This window comes from Castor canadensis, chromosome 2 (genome assembly GCF_047511655.1).
Source record: "Castor canadensis chromosome 2, mCasCan1.hap1v2, whole genome shotgun sequence".
NCBI classification, from domain to species: Eukaryota; Metazoa; Chordata; class Mammalia; order Rodentia; family Castoridae; genus Castor; species Castor canadensis.
Window position 1 is genome coordinate 133,864,636 of NC_133387.1, and position 23,296 is coordinate 133,887,931.

The following is a 23,296-nucleotide window of genomic DNA, read 5'->3' on the forward strand; positions in this document are numbered from 1 at the left end:
TCCCTGTACCTACTTATATGTTGTTCTCTGCTACATATTATATGTATCCCCAAATGCAAATACCACATTTTTATAAATCAAAAAAATTTTAATGTATAAGACAGTTTATATAATTTTAAGGGATTTTTTGGTACATCCTTTTGTAAAACCATCACAACTGAATTAAATGTTTTCATTGTAGATTACATACTGGAAAGCAGGGTAAAACTGTAGTGATGTATATTGTGTTGACCTGAATTGAGCCTTGTACATATACTACAGGTCTCACCCCCTCAGGTTCTCTTCCTTCTTTAGATATAATTCATCACATCTATCTTTCTGATTTCTTTAGCAGTCATTCTTTTCAGTGACTAGTATATATACATGTGGGGTTGAACTTCCTTAAGCCAAATTGACCTTTAACCTACTTTTAAAAAGTGCCTTTTTATACTTTCAACAAGTATTATAAAGAGAAGGAACTAAAACTAGTAACATAAATAAGAAAAATCATAATGTTGTACAAAAGGATTCCTATTCTTTTATCCTTTTTCATAGGGCCTATTTTCTAATTTTCACATTTCTTGACTGGACCAAATTCATGTTATTTACATCAGACTTTAGTTGTGTAATATTTAATGAATTTAAAACTCTAGTAAAAGATGTATGTACAGCTAAATCTAGATCATCCTGCTCTTAGCTCCTATATATTCTTTATTCAGTCATCTTCAGGTCTAAGGATAATGGTTGGGGATATAGTAATCAATGCAATTTTAGGATTACATAAAAATCTGACTTTTAGCTAATATTGTCCTACATCATCCAAAATAGAAGAATGATTTAATATTAGGTTCTTTCCATTACCTATAAGTTAATGAATGTATTAATGGTTATGAAAAACCTCAAACCCAAAAAAATGTGAATGTACTCTGAAAAGATACTAAAAAACTCTAAATTAGTTATCTCCCTACCTTTTCAAAGGCTTTCTTATGTTTCTTATGCCTAGTAGTTTCTATTTGAAGACAACTAGTCTCTGGCTGCCTTAAGCTGGGGTGACAGAAATGAATGAATGAGAATCTGTTGATTTCTGGGAATCTAGTTGGGTTCTTAATCCCTGTTCTGCTCAACTTGAATGAAGACTCATTTATCTGATAAGCAGAGTTTCTCTCCCCAGCACATGTTTGGTTTTAGAGTGTAGTTTCAGGTGTTGGTTGGGGAGAGTGGTAATAGAGAAGGAAGTTTAAGCTGAAGGTTCAGGGGCTACCACAGTGACACTTCTGTGACTGATTAGATTCTGGAACATATTGCAATCCATTTCCACCATGAGCCTCTGAAGCCCCAATTCTGTTGGCACAAACTGGAACTGGGTGCACAAGGTGTTTCCAGGCCACACAGGACCTAATCTAAAATAAAGGAAAAGATAGGTGCTAATTCTGTCCCAGATACATTGCTCTGCTGGTCCTGGTGACTGGTCTTTGTTTGCTTGAAGAGCTGGACCATGAGGAAATAAACATCATAAGTACATTGCTGTGGAGACAGAAGTGATCATGAAGGGGTAGAAGACACTGAGCAACTGCATAGTTCAAAAGAAAAGCATCCTAAGGGCTTTCAATCTGCATCTGTTGTTCCATTTATCATCTGTGATTCAATCTGGTTCAATTCTTGGTAATACTACTGGGGTATGTTTGGGGAAAAACTATAGTTTTGGAACTGCTAAGCACAGTAGGTGCAGCAGGCCCACTGAGAGGATGTCAGCGTGTCAACAGGTGGTGTTTACTGTAGACCTCTTGGTGACTGAGTGAATGTGCACATTTGCTTTGAGGAATTTTGCCCCACAGTTGACCTGGGAGACCACAGAAATCAGGTGAAATGTTGGCAGTTCCTCTCTTGTCTTTCTTTTTTTGGGGGTGGTATTGGGTTTTAACTTGCTAGGGAAGCACCCTACTGCTGAGTCATGCCCCCAGGCCCCTGCTCTTGTCTTATTGGCAAGAAAGACTCATTGAGTTTCATGAGCCTAAGGTAGTAGCTCGATAACCACTGCCAAGGAGCCTCAGGGACAGTAGGAGTATGCATCTTGAACTTGAAACTATATACCATGTATCCAACAAAAGATGAAGTGAACATAGTGAAAGAGGAGATCTACAATATCTAAAACCAACCAAGACTGACTGACACCTAGCATACATGGGAACTCTATAAGTCAGCAAAAGATGGCAGGAACATCAAAAGAAAAGTGGGTAAAGGTAAGGACACACTCACTGCTCACAGAGGAGGAAATAGAAAAGGCTAATAACATGAAGAATGGTAAACTAGGGGCTGGAGGAGTGGCTCAAGTGATAGAGTGCCTGCCTAGCAAGAGTGAGGCCCTGAGTTCAAACCCCAGTGCTGCCAAAAAAAAAAAAAAAAAAAGAATGGCAAATTAAAACAATAGTAAGACATGACTCCTGCAGCTATACCTGGTTAGATCATATCCTATGACCTAGCAATTGGATTCCCAGGCATATATATCCCCAACCTCACCAAAGACTTGAGATTATTCATGGCAATATTGTGGTGTCAGAGAATTGGAGGCACTAGGTGTCTGTCACTGTGGAGTGGGGTGGTAAGAAGTAGATACGCACAATGGAGTATTACATAGCAGAAGAAAGACTTGGTATATACAAGAATATTTCTTTTTATAATATTGGGGATTAAAAGCAATTCTATACTGTTTATACCTACATATATGTGATACATACATATACTTTTGGGGGACAGTACTAGGCTTTGAACTCAGGGATTTGTGCTTGCTAGGCAGGCACTCTTATCACTTGAGCCATGCCTCTAGCCCTATGGATCTTAAAAACAGTTCTGAGTGAAAAGAAAAACAATTATAACATTTATAGAAAAGAAAATATAAGCTTATGAAGCAATGATACATATTGTACACATGCTAATGAAAGGATCCACACACTTACGAAAGGATATGAAGGGTGGTGGTGGGAATGAGAGTAGAGAATAGGAAAAAAGGGACTAAGCAAAATTGTATATTGTGGTGACTAGTAGAGTGCAGTTCTCTGATCACACTGAAAGGTAGCCTACTCTACCTGTGACATCTCAAGCCCTGACCTCCTCCCTGCATTCAGTAGCAATACCCAGCTCTCCTTGCATGAACAAGGAAACAACTTGGGTGAGGTGGGTACATGCAGGGTCCACACAGGCCCCTTCACTCCTATGCCCCTATAGATAGGGTGGTCCCAGGATGAGAGATGTTTGTAGCCTTAATCCAACTTCTGAGGGTATTTGCTCTGTTTTCATAGACACAAGAAGGTTGTTTGGGGTTTTGTTTTTTTTAGGTCATTAATTTTGGGTCTCCACCTTTCTGATCAGTTGAGATCTTACAGTGGATGAGAAGCTTGCAGTCTCTTACCTGTATCTCCTCTCTTTGTGGATGAGTCCCCTTCCAAAGATGGAGATCACACATTCCTCCATGGGGCAGTCCAGGGAGTTATGGATGCTGACTGAGACCGTAAGAGGTCGATACCTTTCTGCTGTCTCTGGCATCTGTGGGAAGAGGAAACACACAAAGCAATGCTCAGGTCACAGACCCACAGTCATTACTTCCCCTCCAGTGCATCCTGCTTCTCTCCTTAGATACCCTTCTCATCTCTGCCATCCTGACCCAAACTGCACAGCTAACTTTCCCTTCTCTCTGATCTTCCTGCATTTACTCTCAGCCTTAACTCATGACTGACAACCTCTGATGGTGCCTACCCTCTGCTTAGAAACCTTGGAGGGTTTCCCACTGTCTTAATTCATTTTAGATTTCATTCAGGGCCCTTCTTGCTCTGCCCTCAACCCACCTCTCCAGCCTTGCCTGCTCTTCCCTTGACTAAATGACATCCCAGCCTTGTTGGTGACTGTCCCATTCTTGACACAACCTGCAGGCTCCTTTTCTTTGCTCCTCTTTGAATAGTCTTCTGCCTTCATGCCTCCAGTGGCCTTCCCCTATCTCTGCACTGAAAACAAACCCTTTCCTCAAGGCCCAGCATAAATATCACCTCCTTCATGAAATTGTCCCCCAACCCACCAGTGGAAATTAATTCCTTTTACTTCACATGACTTTTGATCTCTATTAGAGTATTTACATAAAAGACCAAATATTGTGCCTTTCTTACTAAATTATAAGCTCCTTGAGGGCAGGGACCAGATATCATTCATTTTGGTCATGATAGATTTATGAAAAGAGGGCCTGACCAAGAGTCATGAGCTTTTAGAACTTCCTATTTTTATGAATTTGGGCATGTTGCTCTCTAGGACTCAGTTTCCTCATCTGAATAATGGGAGCAGTCTCACCTCATAGGGATTTTGTGTTGAAATAAAGAGAATAAAAATACTTCATAGAAAGTGCTAAATAAACTTGCGCCTGTAATTCTAGCTACACAGGAGGCAGAGATCAGCAGATTGCCATTCAAACACAGCCCCAGCGGGAGACCTTATCTCGGAGAATTTCATTACAAAAAAGGGTTGGTGGAGTGGCTTAAGCAGGAAGAGCCTAGCAAGCAAGCATGAGTCCCTGAGTTCAAACTCCAGTGCTGCAAAAAAAAAAAAAAGCTAAATAAACACAGACTAGTACTATCTCTGTAAGTGTGGAGGCAGCAACTGGGAAGGTCCTAGCTATAGGAAATTTTACTTAGCCAACTAAAAAAGGAGAAATTGGAGGATTTAAACCTTCATATTGCATGTAAGAAACCATGTCTTTCAAGAGAAGGAATTTACAAACCTAGTATTGTCTGGTAAGTATGCAGCCTGGTCACCTGCTCTGAAGCTTGCGCTCAGTTCTTTCTGAAATGGAGACCTGAGCGGTAGCAGCTGAGAACAATTGAGGAAAGAACTGGTGCCTACCTTGATGATGAGGTGTGGTCTACAAATGGCAATGTCTTCCTGAGCAAAGCAGCTGAGGCTGGACTCAGAGTGTGTAGCCACTGCAGTGAGTCTGAGGAAGCTGTTCTCAGGTGGGTTTCGCTCAAAACAGGAGAAGGACAGGCTGGTGGTTATTCTCACAACTGAAACACATGACAGGTAGGGTAAGTGCAAAGTGGTGAGTGTGTGCATGCCAGGAACAAACCATTGTTCCGCCCAATGCCATGGACTCAGGACCTCACAAAGGCCAGAAAGACACCCCATTCCACAGAGCAACTATAAACTTACTCAAGACCCCACTCTCAACTGCCCACCCCATCACCACCTCTGCCAACACTTTTGGCAAAATACCTACTGGGGGGGAAGCTAAAACAAATTATTGTGGTAAATGACATAGTGCAAACCAAGTACAAATACTAAGTGCTCAAAAATATGAACTGTAATTATTCCAGTTGTCTCTTATTTCACCAGGGGTTCTGCTGTTAATTATAATCCATCTCTCTTAAAGCTGGGCTATTTCTTTTCATGCTGATTATTTTCCTCAGCTTGTAAGCAGGTTCAGCTCTCTCTCATCTTAAAAAACAAGCAAACAACCAAGAGCTGGTGGCTCACACCTGTAATCCTAGCTACTTGAGAGGCAGAGATCAGGAGGATCACAGTTCAAGGCCAGCCCGGGAAAATACTCTCCAGATTCTATCTCAAAACTACCCAACACACAGAAGGGTTGGTGGAGTGGCTCAAGTGGTAGAGAGCCTGCCTACTAAGTGTGAGGCCCTGAGTTCAAATCCCAGTACCACAAAAAAAAGAAACCACCACCTAAACTCTACCCAGTGTCCATAGCTGACTACCACCCAGGTTCTCCTTTTTCCATCATGCTTCTAGGAGGGACAGCACAACTTGTCTAACTTCCTCAACTCAACCGATATAATCCCCAGGAAGCTGACCTTTGCCATTGGTTTTTCAGCAGGATCACTCTCCCAATGGACACTTATCAGCTTGGACAACTCATGACCTCTCTGTTGACCATGCAGGGTGTTCTTTCCCCTCTTAGACTTCTCTGTCCCCTTACCCTCTGCACTTTTCCTGACTACCCCCTAAATGCTGGTGCTTCTGGGGCTCCCTCCTCATTCTCTCACCTTCTCACAGTCCTTCCTGAATCCCTGGAAACTCATCAACCCCCTCAGAGGCTGCCCCCTCTGTGCTACTCCCATATCTACTCTTCCAGCCCAGGCCTACCTTGAACACCAAGTTTTGATTTCCAGCTGTCTGTGGCCATCTCTGCTTGGATGTTTCTTGAATTTTCAACCATAACTGAAGTCATAACTGAATTCATCTTTCTCCCTAAACCTGCTTCCCCCTTCCCATTTTTCCCTATGCTAGCGACTTACCCAAACCAGATACAACCTCCCAACACTCACACTTACACACTCAGAAGTCTACTCTATCCTATCTCCTTAATATGTCTTCATCCTAAGTGCTGCTAGCTTAGTCTGTCTTTAATTACTGGGCTCAATTATTACAAATCTTCTGTCCTTCAATCTAGTAGTTCTCAACATTGGATGTACGTTAGAATCCTGTGGGAAGCTTCATAACAGAATCCCAACACCAAGCCACACCCCAAATTTATATCAGACACTGGCAGTGAGGCCCAGGCCTCAGCATTTTTAAAGTTCCCCCAGGTGACTCAATATGCAGCCAAGGTTAAACCAAGCTTATCTGATTGCAATTGTAATTGTGGTTTTCTCCCCTGTGTTAGTCCCAATAAATGTGTGTTAAATGACTGAACAAGCATGTGAACATGAGAGGCTCTGGAGACTTGTGGGCAGTGTCCAGGGTGGAGCCAGGTGTGTGTATGTGGGGGGGAGAGAGTTATCTGGTGGAGCCATAGAGAGTTACCTTGGTTGGCCCCGAGTCTCAGGGACTGCTTCTCCCTCCAGAGCTCAGCAGCAAAGACTCCATTGTAGTATACAGCCTGGGCCCCAATCACCAGCTGCACCTCCTTTTCCTGGTCACTGGGATTAACCAGGGTTACTGAGAGTTGGGCATCCCCTCTCAGGGGGAGGGAGCTGGGTGCCTCTAAGAACAGGTAGAAAGAATCAGCCGGCTGGAGACTGAGACAACGGATGCCATTGTCTTTCCCCTGTCTCATTCTCTCTTTCTGGACTCTCTCCAGCACCTCTTTTTCTTGAAGAGATCCTGGAGAACAGAAGAGACAAAGCAGGCCTATTACCCAGCAGGTATAGATCCTTCTAGTAAAAGCCCAAGATTAAATTTTATTTACCATTTCAGCTCAGAGGCCCAAATCACAAAGGCTTTGCAAGGATCAAAAGTCATGTTTATCCACAAAAAGCCTGTATTCTTCAAGCACTATGAATTTGACCCCTGAGCAAGGAGAGAGCAAACTTTCTGACAACTCCATAATGTCTCTGAGGATAGTGTTGTGGGGAATTGAATCTTCCTATGAAGGAATTTGGATTTATTCCAAGGGCAATGGGGACCATGGAATATTCTGGAGCCAGGGGTACCATAATGACATTTGTATCTTGGAGAGTTCATTCTTGAAACTGAAAGTTGGAAAGGGAACCATGAAGAGAGACTGGAGGCATGGGCTCAGTTAGTGTCCTAAAGACAAGAGGTGAGGAGGCTTGGATTAACTCTGGCAATGAGAAAGGGTCAGGGAGACAGACTCAGGTGAGGATAGTGTGTGGTATCTGGACAAATGGGTGGAGAGCATTGCCACTGGCTAATGTGGAGGAAGAGCTGGGGGTGTTGGAGGAGAGAGGGAGAGGGGTGACTTTAGAAGTTTTCTGTGACTGAGGGTGCTATTGAGTATATTGCTTCATAGCAGGAGTTCTCAACTACAGTCAACTTTTCCTCTCCCCCCAAGGTACATTTGGGAATGTCTGAAGACATTTTGGGTTGTCAATACTGATGTCCATGTGTGGGAGCTGGTATCTCATGGACAGAAGCCAACAGTACTACAAAATATCCTGAGATGCCCAGTCCCCTACAATGAAGAACTTATCTGTTCCAAAATGTCAATAGTGTTAATCAGAGCTGAGAAACCTTGTTTTATATGATGGGAAAAGGAGCAGATTCTTTCTGGCCTGAATCTGTCCTGCCCATCCCTTCCCCTCATTTGCTGCTGTAGGTGCTGAGGAGCCCAGCATCCCTCCCTGGCCAGTACCTGCAGGGTACTTGTAGTTCTGGGTGATGTCCTCACAACGGTCACTGCCCACAACCTTTGTGCTGATGTTGTTACCAACATATTTTGTGTTGGAGTTGGTCAATTCCAATTTCCCATCCTCACAGCACTTCCAGACCACGCATGAGGAGTTCACCATGGCAAAAAGGTCTGACACCACAGGGGTCACCTCCAGTGCTCCCTCTTTGACTGCTCTGACTGGGACCAGATCACAGGACCCCAGAACTGAGGGAGAAAAAGGTCAATGAGCAAGATGGTGACTCCAGGACCTCTGTTCTATTCAGCACTGCAGTACATTGGTTCCTACCCTATACCCTATTTTCCCTTCCCCAGGATCAAGGTCAGAGGTGGACAGTAGGCAGGGTTTCTGAGAGGGTATCACAGAGATGAAACTCATAACTACATAGTGAAAATACATTTTGGTCCTGGCCTTCTCAGAAACTAAGCAAGAAGGACCTCAGAGGAACATGCTCTTAGTGCACAGGAGTTCCCAAGCCAGCTCTACTGCTGTTATGACAGGAATGGGTCACTTCTGAGCACTTACTATGTGCCAGGCTCTGTGACAATTCTGTTCCTAGGTGAGGAAGTGCCATCTTTCTATGGTTGCTGAAGTTTCCTTCTCCATACTTAGCCTATCCTGTGACCCTCTTCCTCCATAGCAAGAACCTTGGAAGTCCCACCCTCTGCTCCTGCCCTAGCACAGCCACCAGGCAATGAAGGCCCTCAGCACCTCATTGAGGTAGATGCAGCTCACTTGCCTGTTGCTCTAAGATGGGCCTCATCTCCCCAACAGCCCGTGCCAGAGATGACTGACATCTTTACTCCCTTGGGCTTGCTGTGGTCAGCCTTCTGCTGGCCATCATTCCTTCTGTTTCTCCTATTGTCAAGGATGAAGGTCCCCTGTGGCCAACTTGTTCCTCCTGTTTCCTCTCTGAGGGGCCCTGTCACCCCTTGCAGCTCTGTGAGGCTTTGAGCCCACCCCTAAGTTTTACCTCCACCTCCACTCGGAGCTCTTGGGTATAGAACCTGCCATCCATTATAACCCTGGGACAAATCAGGCCTGGTCATCCAGCACTCTACTGAAGTCTGGAAAATCCTGAAGATAGCAAAAGTAAAAATTCAGATGAGGAAAAAAGGAGTATAGAGGAGGTTCTAGGAATGAAGTTTAGTAGAGTTGCCATTCCATGCGGATGGCAAGACACTGTATGAAAGCGGCTACAACACTCCCAGGAAGGTATGTGCGACACCACCACTGACCATCCAAAAGTCCTGAAGACCCAATCTCAGTGTCAGGGCCACTTGGGGGTTGGGGGTCCCCATAGGATTGCAACACACGGTTTGGAACGTTTTCTAATTTGGAACATTATCTCCTTTGGGCTTCTCACCAGATGCGGCCTCTCTGGCCTTCTCCATTCTGGAGCCCCTCCCCATTGTAATATTCATCCACCAACAGGCTCCCACCAGTGTCCTGAGCTGAGGCGAATGTGGTGACAACACGGGCTGGGATCCCCAGGAATCGCAGTACTGTGTGGAAGAGGAGTAAGAAGTCAGAGGGAGCAGAGAATGCCTGAGCTTGGGACGGGTCGCACTGTATAAGGCTAGGATTTTCAGTGCCTCCCGTTCAGGCTCTGTCTTTATATCGGATGACATCGTGGAAGGAGGAAGAGTACAGGCGCCAGGAAGTTAGAACTTACATCTATAAAAGCTGATAAATGAGGTTCAAGTTACACAGCAGAGCAGAGGAGAGGGTTGTGGAATGGGACAGCAGTGTGGGCTTGCTCCGTTGGGCAAGGTGGAGAAGTTTCTGGGACAAGTGAGCTTGGGAGCAGAGTTTGCAAATGGGCCCAGCTTTGTTGAGGGAAAAGAAGCAGAAGTTGGTGGAGAAGAATAGCCAGGACAAGTAGCTGATGATTTCTTAGCGAGTGCGTGGAACCAGTTATGGGTGTGGTGAAGGTGGGGGGGCTGTGAAGTATAGGCAGCACCTGCTTTTAGAGATGTTTCTCCCTCATGGAAGGCCAAGGGGAAACCCAAGATGTAGGACAGACACTGTATAGTAGCCAGGTGACTGACCTGTGGGTCTCTAGTTCTGTACCTGTGCAAGCAACAGCTGCTAACACCCAGGCCTGACCCTCATACACGGGTCGCCCTTGGCCAGTGAACCACTGCCGCAGGATGGGTGCACTGCCCCGCCGCTTGTTGAGCAAGGCCCTTTCCTGGGTGGCCTGGGTCTGCGGGGTGGGCAGAACTCTCTTCTCCTTGAGAGCGTGCAGCTGTTTGGGAAGACGTGCGGATGTCAGTGAGGTCCCACAGTTGGACAGCTTCCAGGGGGTGGTAAGGGGAGCTCATTGCAGCTCTCTAAGCGTGTAGCAGAATCACCTGGGACTTATTAAGCCTGCACGCTTCTGGACTCCATCCTGGGTCCATTGGGTCATACTCTAGAGCCGAGGCCAGGCTCCTCCTTTGAAATCAGTCCTTCAGCTCTAGCCACAGAGAGGAGCTTGAGAGCTGCCCCTCACTGGAAGCTGGTTCCACTGGGCCTCAGCTTCCCCCATCCTGACTCCTTTGAGGTTGTTTGCTGTGGGTCTTGGAGGCCACTCATCCCAAGTTTCCTCCTCCCTCCCAGGCTGGTCTTGACCCTTGCCACCTCTTCAGAGGGGACCTCAGAGGCACAAGAAGAAGTAGAAAACTCATTGCTCCTCTGAGGAGCCTTAGGGACAAAGGAAAGCACGAAGTCATCTTCATGGTCCCTTCCTGAGAGAAGAGAACCATTTGTTATTTGAGAACTTCATAGCCATAGAGGTGGGACAGGTCTGGCAGAGGGCTCTTTTCCCATCTCTTCCACCTCTCACTCACCAAGGCGCCCCACAGACAGGCCACATACACAGGTTGGCTCCACTTTTCCATATGCTTGTCCACACCCATCAAGCCCAGGCTGAGGTCCATGACATCCCTCTCGAACTGTAAGGACCACATAGGGACCAAGATGAAGGGTCTGCATGTCAGGTACTCTTCCTACAGGACAGGTCCATCATCTTATCCTTCCCAGACTTAGGCAGTATGCCTTCCTCCCCTGCATTATTGTCCCCTTTGCATTGTCTGGCTCTTCCTTCTCTCCCACTGTGCCCCTAGTCCCTGCACCTAGCGTCTAGCTCTTTACCTGTTCTGTGGTCTGACTCCCTCAGTAGCATGTGAACTCTTGGGGCCAGCTCAGTGTAGTCATTTCATTTCATTTCCATTTAGTGAGCTTTATGCTCCTACCAGCCCTGTGCCAGATGTAGAGGATCCTGAGGTAGCTCCACTCTTGGAGGTCCCTCCCCAGCCTCCTTGTTTAGCACTGGAGATGGACATGTGGGCCCTCAGATTATACATCGTAGCAATTTGGCCAGGGCTCTAGGATCACTGGCAGTGAAGAACAGAGGGCACAGTGGAGAGACTCTCTTTGCCTTCAGGGGCTGGGGATGCTTTCAGAAGTCATAAGAGATGGGTAGTTTTCCAGAGGGAAAAGGAGGGAAGCTATTCTAGTCAGGGGAACACTGAGACTATATGCTCCGAGGTGGAATATTCAGTGGCTTGAGCAAGAGGAAAGCAGTGGCCTGGTTGAAAGGGCCTTGGGTGTCAAGCCAGGGTATTGGGGCTCCGTCCTGTGGCTAGTGGGGATTTAACAGAGGCTGGATATGCCATAGTTTTTAGGAAAATAATTATGGCAGTTGTGGAGGATGGTATTACGTGGTCCAGAGGAAAAGGAGACACCACAGAGCTAAAATGGGCTAAAGAAATGGCCTCATGACCAGGAGCTCTTGGTCCTATCAGTTATATCTGACCTGAACATTGAAGGTTATAGGCTGGCACCACCTCTCTCCTTCCCTAGAGGTCCCTATTACCTGGCCAAAGTTCCAGGGCTCTTCCTGAATGTAGTCAGCGGTGCCCAGATAGATGAAGCCATTCTGGTTCAACACGTACTCGTTGCGTTGAGCCTCATTCTGCAGAAATACAGCATCCTCTAGCAAGAAGCAGGAGAGAATGAGGGCCTGAGGGGTGACAGACCCAACCTCCATGTCCAGGCCTCTGCCCTCCTGGCCCAGCTCTGGTTTGGCTATAGGCTGCCCCTGTAGCTCCAGGCCTAAAGAAGACTAAGGAGGAATTCCCTCTGACTGCCACCTCTGGGACCTGGTTCAGAGTCCCTGGGGCAGTCAGGGTTTGGCTTTTGGAGTTGGCCAGGCAGACAGTAACAAACTGACTTTAAAAGGCCTAGTGGTTCCCAGAGCACTACTGGCCCAAGAGCAACTGGCAACAGCCCAGAGAGCTTTCCAGTGGTCTTTTTTCTCAAGTTCAATTTGTGACCAAAAAAAGTGTTTCAGAAAAAAATCAATTAAGTGTAGGTTAACTAGAGTGAGCAGAGGGAGGAGGAGGGCAAGACAGGGTAGAAAGAGCAGTGGGGTTGGGGAAATGGAAGTCTGAGCACTGGACTTCTGCACTGGGTGGTACTGGGTGTTCCAGTCTCTTCCCAGTGCCATTTCTGCTTCCCTCAGCCATGGGCTGGACATAGCAAAAGGCTGGGCATCTTTGAAGGAGGCCATTGCCCACTCTAGAAAGCTGGGAGCAGTGCAGGGATGGTTCTGCTTGCCAAGTCCTATCTCTCTGACCTCACGGTGGGGCAGAGTGGAGGGTGCTTAGACTAGTTCCTGGGGACCTTAAAAGGATTCCCAGACCATCAGAGGAGCTGCTGGACTTTCCTTGGTGGGTCTCTACAAACAGAGCATGTAGGCAGGAATCCTGGAATCAGAATCAAGACCATAGGTTCCCTCTAAACCCAGCACTGTCCTAGAAATGTCTTTGTTAGGTCTTTTCTTCTTTCTTTCTTTCTTTTTTTTTTTTTGGCATTGCTGGAGATTGCCAGGTCCTCATGCATACTAGGCAAGTGCTATACCACTAAGCCATATCCCTCAGTCTTTACTTTGGTTGCCAAGATCTAGCTTTGATGTGGACTCCAACTCAGTCAGCTAGGGTACACCAGAGCCTCGTCTTTGGAGGGAAATGTCTTAAATGTCTTCATGTCAGTATGTGGAGAGCCATGGGATCTTCCTCAGCTAAAGTCCTGAATCCATACTCAGCCACATGAAGCTAGGAATACCTGCATGGACACTATAGTTCCCATACATGTTCCCTTTACCTACCCACTTGAAGCACAAGGAAGAGCCTGAGTTGAGGACAGTCAAGGGCCATCTGAAGTAGAGGGTGAGGACTGGCGAACCCCCTGGCCAAGAGAAGTGGAGAGAGATCCCACTGGGCTTCAGATACCACAGGGAAAGACAGTTAGGAATTAGGGTCCAGGTGTGGGACTGTAGGAACCTAGAAAGATTCTTTTCCTTCTGTATGTTTCCCTTGGTTTCAAGCCCTGCCTTGTAAAGGCGCTCTTTCGGGCTGGTAGTGGAATTCTTGAAAGGTCTATGTACATGTAGTCTGGTGTCTCCAGGACAGGAACACCAGGTGAAATGTTTCCATTCTCCCAATCAACCCTTCAGGGAGTCCACAGGATTAGGTGGGCGTGGCAGATTTGAAAAGGAAAGACAGATCTCAGAAAGGGAAGGAAGAAAAGTTTCCCCTCTGGCTCCTCATTTGCTCAAATCAGCTGGGTCTAATGGCCCAGTCCCAGTGAGGACTGAGCTTTGACACAGGAGGCCACCAGTTGGGCCACAGGAAGTCACCTGAACCCAGGATAGCTACCCACAGCCTGGCAGAGCTGTCGGACATCAGTGAGATATTTGGACAGGTCAGTGTGGAGAGGACCCCACAATCTGTCCTAAAAGAACAAACACATAGAAGCAAAGACAGCAAAACCAGGCCCATTTAGGGTGGATATGATGAAGCCAAAGCTTGGGAACCCTCAGTAACACAGACCTCTTCCACATGGCCCCTTGGTGAGGGCATGAGCAATTCAAAATTTTGTATTATTCTTCTCTCTTTTTTTTGTGGTAGCTGGGGTTTGAACTCAGGGCCTTGAGCTTGCCACTGAGCCAGGCCTCCAGCCCTTTTTGCTTTAGGTATTTTTCAAATAGGGTCTTGCATTTGTGCTCAGACCAGCCTGGATAGTGATCCTCCTATTTATGCTTCCCTTCCTATTAATGCTTCCCTGTAGCTGGAATGGCAGGCAAACATCACCAGGCCCAGCTTTTTATTGGTTGAGATGGGGTCTTGTGAACCTTTTGCATTTGAATTTTGAACCATGATCTCCCAATAGCCACCTCCTAAGTAGCTAGGATTAAAGGCATGAGCCATCATGCCTGGCTATATTATTTTTCTTAAAAGGGTCCCTTAAATTAGAGAAACTTCTGGCCCCACAAAACCCAACCGCACCCTGGAGACAGCCTAGGAGAGACTGGAAAGAGACAGTCAGGAGCCCCTCCCTCAGGCCACTTCATTCATGCATCCCTTTCCAGTTCACATCTCTGTACTGTTACAGTAAGGGGTAGTTTTCCCATCTTTGGGAGTCTCAACACCTGTGACCAAAATAGCTTGAGTAGCACTGGAGTTTGGTGGCAAATGCATCCTTTCTTTCAGTGGGAAGCCCAAGGTTGCCTCCAACTGTCTTGTCTTTTTAACAAGACAGGACCTGGGTCTGACAAGGTACCTGCAGAAACTGAATGCTGTGCTGCCCTTAGAGGGGCTGGGCCTGGGGCTATACCCCAGCTTCTGTGCCTTGGTCACTGTGTAACCTAGGCTAGCCTAGGTTCAAACTCACCTCTATTCCAGGGGTTAAAGAGCAGTGTGAATTGGCCCAAAGGATATTGCACCCTGCCTGAGACCTGCAGCAGGAGTGAGTAGTGGCCAATGACAGCATCAGCAGGTGAGGTCACAGAAATGGTCCAGAACTGGTCATCTCTCTCCTTGACCACTGCTCTCCACTGTTTTTGGTCCCCCAGAGAGGAAATGGGGAATGTAGCTTGAGTCCTGTCGGTCTGGGAAGGCTGCTTACCTGCAATTACAGAGTGATGAATTAGACATTTGAACTTCTTGTCACAAGTCAGAGTAATAAAGTCAGGGTATTACAAAGTGAGGAGGAATTGGTTTTGGAGGAGAATAAAAGAGGTCCATCCAGGAACAAGGAGTGATAAAGGATGATGGCCTCGGCTCTCCGTGGTCATGGCCTATATCTGTGAAAGGTTCATAGTCCATAAAGTGTCCAGCACAAGAGTAGAGTCATCTCTGTGTTCCCTCTACGGATACCAAAACCTGAGGCTGCCTAAGTCCTTATATAAAATGTCATAGTGTTACATTCTCCCATATGATTTAAATCACCTCTACATTACTTAGAACACGTTATACAATGTGAATTCTATGGAAATAGTCATTATGCTATAAAAAGGAGTCTATACTAGTTGCATGCAGTGCCTCGAGCTTCTAATCCTAGTTATGTGGGAGGCTGAGATCAGGACGATCACAGTTTGATGCCAGCCCAGGCAAATAATTCACGAGACACCCCTGCCCCATCTCCAAAATAACCAGAGCAAAATGGACTGAAGATGTGACTCGGGTGATAGAGCACCTGCTTTGCAAGTGCAAAGCCCTGAATTCAAACCCCCGACCCATAAGAAAAAAAAAAAAGGTCTATATTTGTTCAGTAAAGACACATTTTAAATTTTTTTGTAGATGTTTTCCATCCATGGTTGATTGAATCTGAGGATGCAGAACCCACAAACATGGAGGGTCAGCTGTCCATGTTAGGAGAAAATGATATATGGCATATGAAATATTTGGTTCAATGTCTGACATGTAGTATAGATTCAATAAATAGTGTCAATTATGTTCAGTGTGAATTAGATCACAGTTAGGTTTTTCTTCAAAGCCAATCCTGTATTTGCAACCAAAAGAAACCTCTTAGTGGTAATGCTATGGAGAACTTCTGAGTAATAGGTAATATTTGTAATGTACATTTGTCCTGTAGTTCCCTGAGAAAATGCTGCAGAGAGAACCTGCCAATCCTGCCGTCCCTGGGGTCCAGACCTCTCCCACTTACCAGTTTGTGCAACGAGGACCACCTTCTTCAAGGTGGACAGGAATGTGTGGACTGGGCGATGGAAGTACAAGGTGATGGTGAAAGGCTGCCCCCTCCTCACAACGAGGTGGCGGGCGCTGATGGCCTTGGTGTGGTGCTCCTCATTATTTTTTGCTGCCTGGAAGTCACAGCTCTTGATACCCAGGGCTGTTTTGAAAAGAGAGAAATCATGGATACTATGTAAATATGAAACAGAAGTAAAAGAAAGCCAGGCACTGGTGGCTCATGCCTGTAATCCTAGCTACTTGGGAAGCTGAGATCAGGAGAATTTCAGTTCAAGGCCAGCTGGGGAAATAGTTTGAGACTCCATCTCCAAAATAACCAAAGCAAATGGTGTGGCTCGAGCAGTAGAGTGCCTGCTTTGCAAGCACAAAGCCCTCAGTTTAAAACCCAGTCCCGCCAAAAAAAATAAATAAATAAAAGCAGAGATTCTGGAATCAGGCCAGAGTTGAAGTCCTTGGCTCAACTTACTATTAGCCGTGTGACTTCAGACAAGTAACTTAACCACTCTGAACCTCAGTTTCCTTCTTCTTAGAATGATCATTCTTCCTTGCTTCCTTGCAGAGTCATGGGGAATATATACATATATATATAATTATTATAATATATATATCATACACTTAGCACGGTGTCAGACACATATTATGTCCCATTAAATGAAACTATTGTTGCTATTATTATTAGAGAGCAATGAGTGTTCTCTTTGTTGACCTCCTTTTCTGGTTCCACTTCCAAGCAATGATAAAACCCAAAATCTTGTTCCCCTCCCAGTCATTTTATTCTTAGAACACAATCAGATAATTTTTAGGACTGGCTTTGTAATCACTAAATCCAGTTTTCTTTGTCTTATAGATGAGAAGAGTAAGGCCGAAAGTGGAACCAAGTCATCTGAGATCATGTGTGCTCTTTAACCATAAGGCTCACCAAAATCACGGCACCACACAGCCCAGAAAAACTCTGCAAGGAGGTGGCCTGAGAGTATGAGGATGTCTTTATGTTAGAGAGGGAGGAAAAAACAGGGACGGGGGAAATTTTAAGAAATAGTTAGCAGACCTGAGATGAGGTACAAGACTGGGAAAAATAAAAGTTTAGTTTCTCATGCAACAAAGGCATTGTATACTTTTCATTCCCTGATGGCAGAAGGCTGTTGTGAGCCTCCTTAGTGGAAAAGGCAGCCTATATTTTGCATGGGGCTAGCCACAGGCAGGGAGGAGCTCTGGCATTTGCTAACAGGTCTAGAACAGAGTCTGACTTACTGCAAAGCAGTGGTCTGACCCTGAGGCAAAGTCCTTTAGGCTCCAAAACACATTTTGTCCAACTTAGAATACTTTTGCTCCACACCTCCTTTGGTTCCCAAACTTTGTGACTTAGAGCTCAAGAACAGAAGGGAAGGAAGAAGAAAGAAAGGAAAAGAATTCACCTTCTCTACTTTTCCTTTCATCACGGATAGAAGGCGACAATGATTTAATATTGGGGAAAAGAACTGGCATTCTTGACTGTGAAGGTGCACATCTGGTCCTGGTGCCCCTGAGTATCCCTTGGGCCCTGTGTTGCTCTCATCCAACAGTTCAGGTCATGGAGGTAGGAAAATAGCCACAGCCAGGCAGGGATTTGTAATTTGAGAATACAGAAGAACACAGGAACCAGCAATGATTCTGCTCTGCTGGCACAAAGCTGGATTGGGGCCCAGGAAGAGCCCTGTCTCTGTACACTGGTTGAGGTAGACTGGGTGGCAGAATTGTAAGCAGTGTATGATTTGAAACTTGTTATTCAGAACCCACATAATGACCACAGTGTTATAGCAAGAGCCACTCTTCACAATTAGCTTGGATTCTGTTCTGTCTGGAAGGCTTCCTCTGCCCCTTCTTACCTGGCAGGTGCCTTCTCATCTTCCAAGATCCAAAGGCACCTGTCTCTAAATCTTTCAATGAGTTTTTCAGGCAGAGATCATTCCTCCAAGCTCCCACAGTCCTCTGCACCACTCTTTTCAGCACTTACCCCATTTTATAGCCATCACCTGCTCAGCTCTTTGGCTCCCCCAACCCCACTGTGAGCTTCCTGAAATACAGGGTTTATTTCACGCCTGCATTCTTTCCCCACCAGTGCATCAAACACAGGAGTTACTTAGTCAGGGTTTGCTCCATCAATGACTGGAGGAGAACTTTGAGACAGCCCGAAGGAGAGTGTCTCAGATGCGCCATGGGGGGGTCTTAGGCCTGCATCTGTGCTAACAGACTCTTAAAAAGGGAGCTGAATTTCTGCCTCCTCCAGGTCTTCCTGGTTTCTTGTTTTATGAATGCCTCTGCCTCTTTCAGTTGGGTTCCTTGACTCCTATCCCTCCTTCTCTCCCATTTCACTTTGAGGCTATGACAACCTTGGGCTTTCCCTGGGTACCTCTCAGTTGTACCTCAGCCTGGTGAGCTATAAACACTCATGTTTTGATGATTCTGGGATAAGAATATAAATCCATGATAACCACCTTCACCAATTCACCAACATAATTGCAATTAGAACCACCACACAACTACCTACCTCATTCCTACTCCACAGCCACACCACTAATACCTCTCCTTCCCCAGCACCAGCTTACCTCCCCCCAACTTCATAGCCACCCCACTATCACATCCACAACCATCCTACTTCCTTTAATGAAAACTCATAATGATAGTGGCACTGATGACAGTCCAGTAATCCCTGTGGGAACTGTCTTGGCTTACCTTGTCCCATGGCTGAAGGCTGTTCTAACCCACGTGAGCACAGAAAATGCCTGCCTGGAACTGTGGTCTCTGGGATCTCTCTCCAAATCTGTCTTCCAGACAGGAAATGATAGAGTACATCTATTGACTTAAGAATCTGTAAATAGTAAAAATTTTCTCTCCACTGCTCTGTGAGCTTCCCGGCAGGCTTCTCCTCTCCTAATCCTTCCATGCTGGTATCTCCTAGACCAGATGAAGGGAGTAACCCCTTTAAAAAAAAGTTGTATCTCTTGTGACAGGAGGCCCAGGCAGGGGTATGACTGTCAGGCCTGGAGTGACAGATGTGGATGGAAACTGGAAACTCCCTGAAGAAACCTCTAGGCTTGTTTCATCAGCAGCCTTGAGAGACCCTCAGAGTTGTTACCTGGACGGTTCTGGGAGAAGTGATTCCACAAACAGGAGCCCCCAACTCCAAATCTCAGTCCCTAAACATAATATGGGCTGCAAGTTGCTTGATCCTCATGGGCTGTTTTGATAACATATATGGAGAGAACCTGCATGTCTGGATTCATCTGTGTGGAGGAGATAAGAGGTAGAGGTTGTTGGCAAAAAAAAAAAGCGTCTTTGAACATAAACAGAGTTTTTTGGGGGAGACCAGTGGGAGGTAAGAGAGGGTGGGAGAAGAATATAATTGAAGTATATTATACATATGTATGTATGAAAAGATCATAATGAAACCCATATAAAATCTGTAAGAAAGTTAAAAAAGAGGGGTTGAGGGATGAAGCATAAGCAAGAGTAATAGAGGGTAAGTATGATCGAAGTGCATTATATGCATGCATGAAACATCACCATGAACTCCCTTTACTTTGTACAATTAATACATGCAAAAATGTCCTAAAAGCAGAAGCCAGGACCCTGGATCATCCAAGACTCTTCTCTACTGACAGAGAAGGTTTGGAACTGTGTTGGGACTCAGCCTGGGTCAATTTCTCCTTGTTTTGTCACTAAGGATACATACACAGGAGAGGATCTCATATCTGGCCCTCCTTGGCCTTTTGGGGCTTTGGCTTGGGCTTCTGAGGCTGTGTCACCAGAGGCACACCCAGGGGCAGCTGTCCTTGCTGTATGTGCATGGGATGGCTACAGAAGGACATAGCACAGAGTACAAAAAACAGGGTACCTGTGGGCAGTGAAGCTGGGATTGAGGTAGAAAGGTGACTTTCTGCTGTTTGCCCTTTTATATTTTTAAAACTAGTACCTATTTGAAGAATCTTATGAAGTACAAAAGTGAAACTTCTGCTTCCTCCTTCCAAAAAAGAATTTTTATAAGAATTGAAGAAGTTAATTTTTCATTATTTGAAGATGATATAAGTTTTACCTGGAAAACATGAATGTAACTAAAAATTATGACGAAAGGTGTGAATCATTAGAAGCTGACTAGTACCAAAATTATAGAAGCCCATCTAGTAGGTTTCATATCTACAGTTAATAACCAATTAAAATGTAATTAAAGACCCAACTTACAGGTAGGTGCTATGGCTTATGCCTATAAATTCAGCTATGCAGGAGGTGGAGATCAGGAGGCTTGCAGTTTGAGGCCAACCCTGGGCAAAAAGTTTCCACAGTCTCAGAGAAAGAGTAAGTGATAGAGGGTGTTGATCTGATTAAAACACAATAGGCACATACCTGAAATAAGGCACCCCCCACCTTGAACTATCAATATACACTTAAAAAAATGAAGGACAGGAGGGTAAAACAGGTTCTGTCCAGGATGGATACTCATGGGAGGAGGAGGCAAAAGGAGAGGGTGAAAGAGGACGAATATGGTGAATGTATTTTGTATTCATGTATGAAAATAGAACAAGGAAACCTGTTGAAATTGTTGTAAGAAGGGGAAAGTTGGGATAAGGGAGAACAATGGAGGAGGTGAATCTAATTAGGATATATTGTAAGCACATATGTAAATGTCACAATGTACCTCCCCTGTATAATTATTATATGCTAATAGAAAAGGCAAATAAAAGATACTATCTCAACAAACAAGCTGGGTGTGGTGATACACACTTATAATCATAGATACATGGGAGGCATGGATAGGAGGAGGATCTTGGTCCTAGGCCTGCCTCTGGCAAAAAGTGTGAGACCCTATCTGAACCATAACCTAAAGCAAAAAGGGTTGGAAGTGTAACTCAAATGCTTGCCTAGGAAATGCAAGGCCCTTGAATTCAAACACGAGTGCGGCCAAAAAAAAAGACCCAATTTATAAAGGTCAACAACATTAAAAGGAAATGTTTTATTTAGAAGTAAACTTAAGAACTGTGCAAGAGTTGTCAGGAGAAAAAGTTGGAAGGCTATAGAGAGACACACAAAAAAACTTAAGGTAGACCACAAATTTTGATAGGATACCAAGTTGATCTGAAGTTTAACACATCCTCATAAAAGCAAGATTTTCCTCTGACTCAATAAACTAATTCTAAGGTCCCAAAGGAAATTTCTAAGAGTAATGACCAGCCCTCCTAGATGTTAAAACAATATGGTATGGCAGTAACTTTAAAATGTAAGCATTAATTATATGCTGAATGGGACACTTTGAATCAGTGAAGAAAAGTATTCATCAGTAAATGATTTTGGTCTTTTTTTCCCCCTTGCTATGAGGCAGACTAGAAATGGGAAAAATTGGGGGCTCCTGTAGGCTGCCTGGGGATGGCCCAGACCACCCTCATCTGGCTGGGAACCACCCATGTCCCCTCCCCACTCCTTCATTATTGGGTGGGAATCTCCTGGTTCTGCCCTCCCATGGGTTAATGTAGGGTTTAAAAGCACCTGAAAAAGAAAAGCATGGTTTCTCTGCTGGCAGACTCTACCTGCACCCACTGTACCCCCTTTGTATCTCTCTTTCCTCACTTTTTATAAACCCCATTTACATCCACAAATTCTGCTTGGATTCTTCCAAGCTGAAACGCAGGAACCAAGGTCTTCTGAAAACATCATTTTGCTGTCAACAGCTACACTGGGGTTTGAACTCAGGGCCTCATGCTTGCTAGGCAGGTTTCTTACCACTTGAGCCACCCTCTCTAGCAGTAAATGATTTGGAGAAAACCGGCTTGCCAAAATAAAGTTGGATTCCTACCTTATACCACACCCCGAAATAATTTCCATATGGGTTGAGGAAGAAATGAGATACTTATTTTAAGTCGTCTTGGAAATGTCTTTAAAAATAAGCAAAATCCAAAAAAAAAGCAAAATCCAGAAGCATTAAGAAAAAATTGTACTTAATTTTTTTTAAATTAGAAAACTCAAAAAAAAAAGCAGTATAGAGTTCCAAGCCCCGCCCTAAATAATAAATAAATACAATGGGAAAACTCATGAGATTAAAAGACATGCAAAAAGTTGGGTAAATGTCGTATCACAAAGGGTTAATTTCATTAATATAAAAATTGCCCACAAATCAGCTGGAAAAAAAGAACAAGCAAGATGAAGGATAGGACAGACAATTTACAGAAAAGGAAGTGCAAATGTCTCTCATATACAGAAAAAGAGGTCCAGCCCCACTTAATATAAATGCAAAAATAAAACTACCTTTATGTACCATATATATGTATATATGTATATATGGTATAGATAAATTTGAGTATTTGACGACATTCTGAGCTGGCAGTGGTTTGGGGAAACAGTGATTCTCTTGCAGGGCTGGGCGGAGTGTAAATTCACACAGTTTTTCGGTGAATATTCACAGAATAGGGTGTGAATACTCAGATGTCACAGTCTAGGTGGCTTAAACCACAGGCATTGCCTCACTGATCTGGAGGCTTGAAGTCTGACATCAAAGTGTCGTCAGGCTTGGTGTCTGGTAAGGCCTCTCTTCTGACTTGCAGATGGACACCTCCTCGCTATGTCCTCACACGGCCTCTTCTCAGAGAGATTGCTGGTACTTATTCTCTTTTTAATAGTGACACCAGTCCTATCAGATCAAGGTCGCTCTTATGACTTCAGTTATGCTTTATTACCTCCTTATATGCCCTCTCTCTAAACACACTTCAACACAAGAATCTGGAGGGGAACACAATTCAGTTTGAAACAGAGGGAAATGAAATAGTAGCTACAAAAACTTTAAAAGTCTATCCTTTTGAAATGCAAATTAAAACCACGCTAAGATTCCACCTCACCCCTGTTAGAATAGCCATCATCAGCAACACCACCACCAACAGGTGTTGGCGAGGATGCGGGGAAAAAGGAACCCTCTTACACTGTTGGTGGGAATGTAGACTAGTACAACCACTCTGGAAAAAAATTTGGAGGCTACTTAAAAAGCTGGACATCAATCTACCATTTGATCCAGCAATACCACTCTTGGGGATATACCCAAAAGACTGTTACTCCAGAGGCACCTGCACATCCATGTTTATTGCGGCACTATTCACAATAGCCAACTTATGGAAACAGCCAAGATGCCCCACCACT

General features: G+C 44.9%; 1 protein-coding gene across 2 annotated transcripts; it reads right to left on the reverse strand.

The window, feature by feature from the left end:
- Positions 1-8: 8 nt before the first annotated feature.
- On the reverse strand, positions 9-19,336 carry Epb42 (erythrocyte membrane protein band 4.2). Of its 2 annotated transcripts, none has more exons than XM_020157428.2 (13): positions 18,854-19,336; positions 16,098-16,283; positions 14,823-15,056; positions 11,965-12,083; positions 10,937-11,041; positions 10,176-10,353; positions 9,469-9,607; positions 9,076-9,179; positions 8,066-8,308; positions 6,775-7,074; positions 4,861-5,021; positions 3,386-3,519; positions 9-1,379 (listed from the first exon to the last, which is right to left on the reverse strand). In XM_020157428.2, exons 1-13 carry the CDS (start codon positions 19,062-19,064, stop codon positions 1,217-1,219), a joined length of 2,277 nt encoding a protein of 758 aa, XP_020013017.2. In that variant the 5' UTR covers positions 19,065-19,336; the 3' UTR covers positions 9-1,216. The 2 variants fall into 2 exon arrangements, with proteins under 2 accessions (XP_020013017.2, XP_073921891.1); XM_074065790.1 differs by having other exon boundaries at positions 1,239-1,503.
- Positions 19,337-23,296: the final 3,960 nt, after the last annotated feature.